The 6,850-nt window shown below is 43.0% G+C and overlaps 1 protein-coding gene across 2 annotated transcripts in view; it reads right to left on the bottom strand.

Moving 5' to 3' along the window:
• Nucleotides 1-6,850, bottom strand: part of ME1 (malic enzyme 1) — a 224,079-nt gene that overhangs the window by 118,078 nt on the left and 99,151 nt on the right. For both annotated transcript variants that reach the window (XM_019537684.1, XM_019537683.1), the window contains one exon: nucleotides 668-771. In XM_019537684.1, coding sequence (XP_019393229.1) covers nucleotides 668-771 — 104 coding nt within the window. The remainder of the gene's footprint in view (nucleotides 1-667; nucleotides 772-6,850) is intronic.

Consider the following 6,850-nt stretch of genomic DNA (forward strand, 5'->3'; position numbering starts at 1 on the left):
CCCCCACTCCCCACCATGTTTTCTAGTGTTGCAAATTTCCTATAAATTTATTGCACTGGAGTTGAATGCCTGTCCCTAGCCAATGTAACTGTTAAAACTGCATACTCCTGTAATGGTATAAATTAGCTAAATCCTGACAAAAAGGAACAGAAAAGTTTACCATGGGCTGTGGAGCTTAAACATACAATAAAAAGTGAACAGGAAGATGGCATACACTGCTGTAGCACAGAAGCTAGGCCATTCCTTTATAAAAAAACAAAAACAAAAACAAAAAAAAAAACCACAGATGAAATGGAAATAATCTGACATGATTTAGAATAAATCACTTGAAAGTCAAAACGGTCTGCTACACCACATTTTAACTCTGAATTAAACAGCATTCAAGTTGCAATGATTTTGCTCCACATTTACCATCACAGGAGCATGCACAGTTACATTCTAACTGCCTATGCCAATATTACCTAATACAGATATAAATGATCTCTATCCACTCCTCAGACTTGAAAATTCACCAGTCATGGATACACCCAAATGTAGAATTTCATACATGGATAATTACCCTGACTTAAATTTACTATGTATGTGGTGCACTCTGAGGCATAAGAAACAGACAAGACTCAGAATACTATAGCAGTTGAGCCCAATGACTAGTAAATGTATTGTGTACCTTGAAGTCACAGCTTGCATGAATTCATCGAGAAGATCATCATAGGCTTGACCTCTCACTCTTTTGTGTCTCAGTCCAATATACAAAGGATCTTTTAGTAACTCCTGTTAAAAAAAAAATTCAACTCAAGTAAACAAGCTACACTGCTACATCCTAAAATAATCATCATCAAAATAATAATAAAGAAGAGACAGTGATACAGTATTTGACGATTAGCCTGTCATGTGGGGTACTTAGCCATTTATCCATCTGTACATACAGATTGAGGAATTGTAACAAAGACGACAGAAACACCCCACTGTATCATGGGGAATGGAATTCATCTGTGCCATTATCTAGCAAAGTACTAAAGGTTTAAATGCTAAAAGTTGTTTACACAGGTATTAAAGAGTTTTCCAATAGAAACCAAAATATTATATATATTTGTTTATCCTCATTCTAGTCTTTAAAGAAGTTTTGTTCTGTTTTTTTAAACTCCCTCTTTATACATAGATGGAAATATTACTTTCTCTCATATAAAAGAGTTTCACTGTTCATGTCAAGTTTTCATACATCATAATATACCTTAAAATATTAATATTCAAAATGCCTGTTCCACAGAAAACATTCAGATACAGCCATACCCACTTCTAAATTTAACTAAAGCGCTCTAGTTTGGGTTTTTTTCTAGTTCAGTGATCAGTGTATTTCAGAAGCAGCACATCACATTTTATGTTTTAGTAGCTATGTTTTCATTAAAAAAGCCCAAACCGCCAGTAAAACAGACTTTTATTTTCATATTAGAGCTGTCCCAGATTTCTGGCTCTTCAGTTTCTATAAGAGCCTTGATTTGTCTTCCTCTGGCACCACTCCATTTAAACATCATTTCAAAATGCTCAGCCCCTTCATTTGGATTCCTGTTATAAATTGAATTGAAATGCTTAGCCAGACTGTGGCTGTGCCATCTGACAATAATTGCTTCTTCTCAATGTCTCTTTTGCTTTGGTTTTTAGAAAAGCCATCATAACGGCTTTGTGGATTCACTGCTTTAGAATACTCATTTTTAGGCAAAAGGTACAAGGTCCTGAGTAAATTATTATACATAGCAAAAACATAGAAGTTCTTACCCAGTTTCAGTAAAGAAGGCAGGGCAGGGTAGCACCTTAAAGACTAATGTGTTCAGAAGCACAAGCTTTCATAAGTGATAATGTACTTAATAAGAGTCACAGGTGTGGCCCACAGAACCCTACCATCTGGTCCACACTGCTGCCTGTGGGTCTCAGTCCAGCACATCACACGCAGTGTAAGCTGGCCCCAGCCGTACACACTACTTATGGTATGTGGAGCCTGTTCAGCACAGGCTGCACATGGCACAGGGGCTAGAGCCAGCATAGGCCTTGCTTGCAGAGTATAGGAACAATCTGGGGCATGTATTCTATGTGGTGTCCACACTGGACCAGTCCTGCACACTGGATTCGGAGCCAGTCTGTATCAGGCCCACTGACCAACTGTGCCAGATCCAGCGGTCAGGGCCCATCTGGCACAGATCCACATGCAGCATGCACTTCAGATCAGTCCTATGCACCACATGCCATGAAGGGCTTGGGCTGGCACATGCTGCACATAGCGCATAGGGCCAGTGTCCAGTCTGTAGGCACAGTCCAGACTGGCCCTGGATAAAGCATGTAGGGCCAGTCCAGTGTCACACATGAAGCACTTGCCACAGACTGCCCCACATACTGGATGTATCATGCACTGACTGGCCCCAGTTTTTGCTGCATGCAAGGCCAGGGCCAGCACAGACTACACAAGGTGTGCGGGACTAGGGCCAACACACGTGTTGCAAGCAACATGCTGGGCTGGTCCAGGACACGCATTGCATGGAGCATCTGCACTGGATGTATGCGGCATCCAGTCCACAGATCAGCTCTGCATCTACTTCATCAGTTGGAAGAATTGACTTTGCAAAAAACAATGGAACTAAATAAGAAGGAATACAATAATTTAAATTTAAATTGTAGGAAAAGGGGGAGGAAAAGGGAGAGGGGCACTGCTAAAAGGCAACTCTGAGTTGAAAAGATTAAAAAGGATATGTGTAACAAAGCTGTACATATTCTTCCCCCTCATTTTTTTGTATATACCCTATTTCCCTGCCCTTTCACAGTTCTGTCCCTTCCAATTGCAAAATACCTCCCACTTCCCTCCCCTCTACCCCTACTCTGAGCAAAAGTGAGCTGCAATCTTGAGTGGAATCTTCAGGCACTAACATAAAGAAATATTTACCACGACTACTACTAACACTATGGGCAAAAGCTTTCCAACATAAACTGAATTCTAAAACTTCAAAGCCAAACAAGAGAAAAGATGGAAGGCCACCAGAAAAAAAAAAAGTCAGGTCTCATTGCCAGTATGTTAAATGACAACGGAAATTAATGTAACTGATTAAATTCTTCAAGTAACAAATCTCCAGGAAACATGACCATGACAGCTCAAATATAAGAAACTGAATGATAAGTCTGTGTAAGGACATAATTTATATACATTAGCAAAGAGTAAAAAAATGGACTCGTCATGTGTAGATTAAAGACAATAGGCTCCTGTTAGCAATTAGGTTTGTAAAAATTGACAGAGAAAATAATTTCTGTATATGACATCTAACTGTAACACACAATGTCCCATTAGTCAGCACAGTTTAGAGTACCCATAGATGATAGTTAGTTTATAATTTCAGCTGCTTCCAAAGTAGAACTGGTTAGGATTTTTTGAGGAAACATTTTTCATCAAAAATGTTGAGTCGTCAAAACCAAAACTACTGCAGGAATGTACATACCAACTTCAATAAGGATGACATTTCTTGTAAAAGAAAGAGAAACAGACCATAACTATACTGCCTCCCTGCACGACACTGTGGTTGCTGCCAACAAAATCAGTTCCACCCATTTGCTCCTCCTTTAGCAAAGCAAAGCCCAGTAACTAGACAGCACAAATGGCTCACAAATGGCCCTGAGCACCACCCTCAGGATCACAAAAACAGGGAACTTGAGAGCAGTATTATGGCCAACAGCAAGCCACCTTGGGCCAATCCCACACCACCTCTGCTGTCTGGGTAAACAAGTGGGAAGGGCTTATTTTCTCTAGGATGGTTCCAGTGTCAGCATAGGCTTGGTAAATTAGATCCTTCCCAACTCACGACAGTCAATTATTTAGTGGTGACGTAAGAGACCAAAGTGCAAATGCATGCTCTGCCAAATTCAAACCAAGGTTTTGACCCTCAGTTTCCTACTTCAAGTAAGTGTCTTGACCACCTACCAGTCTACCAGCTATTCTAGGGCAGGGGTAAAAAAAAATACTGCACAGTAAGCCTACCCAGGAGCAGGTCTACACATGCTCCCTCTTGGGAGCAGATATGCTCCCACCCTGCTCTGTCCCCATGCAGCAGCTAGGGGACAAAGGGGGCTGGCAGGGAACAAAGGGCCAGGACACTGCACATAGGGCTAGGAGAGCTCTGCAAGCTGCTGCGGCAGCTGCCTCTTGGCCTTGTACACATCAGGAGGGGTCTTGATGTGCATGGGCTGGGAAACAGTTGCTGCTGCAGAGCTCTCCCACCCCCAGGGGGGTTTCCCTAGGCAGCCCCTGGGACTGGCCTGGACCTGTTCTGCTTCTGGGGCATTTTTTCTCTGTGGAGGACTCTTGTCATTGCCCAGAGTTGGCTGGGACCCGGCCCAGAACGAGACAGTTCCCAGCTAGCCTTGAGCTGTACAGCAAATTCTTTGCACAACTGGGAGCTGACTGGGACCTGCCCCAGACTGTGACAGCTCCTGGCCATGTTTGGGCTGTGCAGGGAAGCAAGCAGCTCATGGGTCCTGGCACTGCTCAGCTCCCGTGGGGAGCCAAGCAGTGCTGGGGCAGGGGGGAGAGATGCAGATCTCATCTCAGTGCTGCTTGGCTCCCAGTTCCTGGGAGGGGGGGAGAAAGGGGAGCTGAGCAGTGCCAGGACCAGGGGAATTCCCTGTCCACTGCAGCCCCCCAGTACAGGGGCTGACCAGGAACAAATTTCCTCCCAGCCACTGTCTATACATATGCTGCTGTGCAGTATCTACTGCGCAGTTAATTTACCACCTTTATTTAAAGGTAGTAACTAACTGCCCAGTAGACTAACTTACTATGCAATACATGTATGCACATGTAGAGGGTGATACTTTACTGCACAGTAGATTATTCTACTGTGCAGTAAAAAGTGTCTTGTGTAGACAAACCCACTGAAAACCTAATCAAGTTGGACACAACTTTTAAAATAGAGAAATTAGTTACAATGGGTTCAATTGTGGCTTTTCAAGTCTCAAGCGACAGGGTAGTATGCTGTTGAACTGCCAATGGGAGAGCCTGGAAGGGAGTCAATCCACCTCTTGCCTTCCTCATTGCTGATGGGAGGGAACAAACTAGGCCAGGTCTACAACCCAAGATAGGACATGGTTGCTGCCATGCCAAAAGAGCTACAATAATGAATCGCAAGGAAAAAAGCTGTCTTCTAAAGCGCTAGTTTTACAGGTGACCACTCCTCTTAATCTCCCCAACTGGGAGGAGTGGGGAGGGGGGGAATGGGGACATAAGGACTCTGGACCCTTTTCTTTGGATGGCCTTGTTTTGCCTTGCACTTCTATGCAACCACTGCCAACCCTCATTTTGACGCTAAGTTGCTGTTTGGTGTGTATAGTTTATCCCCTTTCAAATCTCCATAACTTACGTGACTCAGCCTCCCTTGCCCTTAACAGGCAGTATGATTAGCAGTTCAAATAAATTTCTTGTAATAATTATCGAATAAAGTAATCAGGTTTTGTTCTAGATTTCTGCAAAACAATCCATGAAATGTACAAGGTTTACTTCCATGTGTCACTATTTGTCAAACCTAGTTAAATAAAATGTTCATAGGCAGACTGAAACAATACACCAAGTTTTCAGCCAGAAGCCAACTTTGGCTGAATTATAAATCCAGAAAAATCAAGTTATTTCTTGACTACCACACATTCTATTACTTGCTAAACAAAAACTCATACCTAAGTGCATAATTAAAGCTTTGGCACTGTTCATAGTCTCCCTTATCTCTGGCCCCACCTCTGTATTTAGTACTAGATGCTCAATTTCACAGTCCAGTATTTAAAATTAAGGCATTTATAAGAAGTGTCAACCAACCACATTTATAGAAGCCCCACACCCACCTACCCACCCACACCCCTTTGATATAGACCTTTAATGAGGCACCCTTAAAATGTACCTGAATGCATATGGGGCTCATTATTAAGCTTTCCAGTTTAGGCAGAGTATAATAAGCCTGGACAACTTTACAGCTTTACCAAAACTGAAAATTCTTTTACAGCTCAGTGCATGTTCTTTCACCAGTGTTACAGTTCAACAGGAAGCAACCAAAAAAATCCTATACAGTTGTTTGGGATGATATATAGTTAGGCATATCAGGATTTTTTTTTTTTTTAAATCAGTAAACGCTGTTACATGTCGAATCTACCTCATACTCAGACCAACAAAAAATATTTCCATCATTAATAACCAAAATTTATAGAAAGAGATGAAAGAAAAATGATAGTCAGTGGAGTGTGTGATGACAGGGAGAGAAGTCCTACAAAACCATGCTGACTGTAGTTTGGACTGCAACTCCTATGGAAGGCGTACACTCAATGGAAGGGAGGGGCCATCACCAGGGAGGATTATACTGCGGTTGCTCAGGGATGCAGGGGGGCAGTAAGGAAGACCGAGGCAGAGATGGAACTAGGACTAGCTTCCCGAATCAAGGGCAACAAGAAGTCATTTTTTAAATACATAGGGGGCAAAAAGAAGGTTCTGGGTAATGCAGGGCCCCTGCAGGACACGCTAGGAAATTCGGTCGTCACACCAGACGACAAAGCTAACGTATTTAACAATTTCTTTCCCTCCATTTTCCTGAGCAGGGGCCAGAACAGCCACCCCCCACCTTTGGGCCCCCCTTAGATCCCAGGAGAGGTGCACATAGGCCAAGCGTTAGTGAGGAACTAGTTAGGGAACTTCTGGAGGGATTGGATGTATTCAAATCAGCTGGTCCGGATGATCTCCACCCTAGGGTGCTGCGGGAATTAGCTGAGGTCATCGCAGGACCCCTGGCACGGCTTTACAAGCACTCATGGTGCTCTGGTGTGGTGCCAGAGGACTGGAAAA

The sequence above is a fragment of the Crocodylus porosus genome, unplaced genomic scaffold (genome assembly GCF_001723895.1).
Source record: "Crocodylus porosus isolate Cpor-Errol unplaced genomic scaffold, CroPor_comp1, whole genome shotgun sequence".
Classification (NCBI taxonomy): Eukaryota; Metazoa; Chordata; order Crocodylia; family Crocodylidae; genus Crocodylus; species Crocodylus porosus.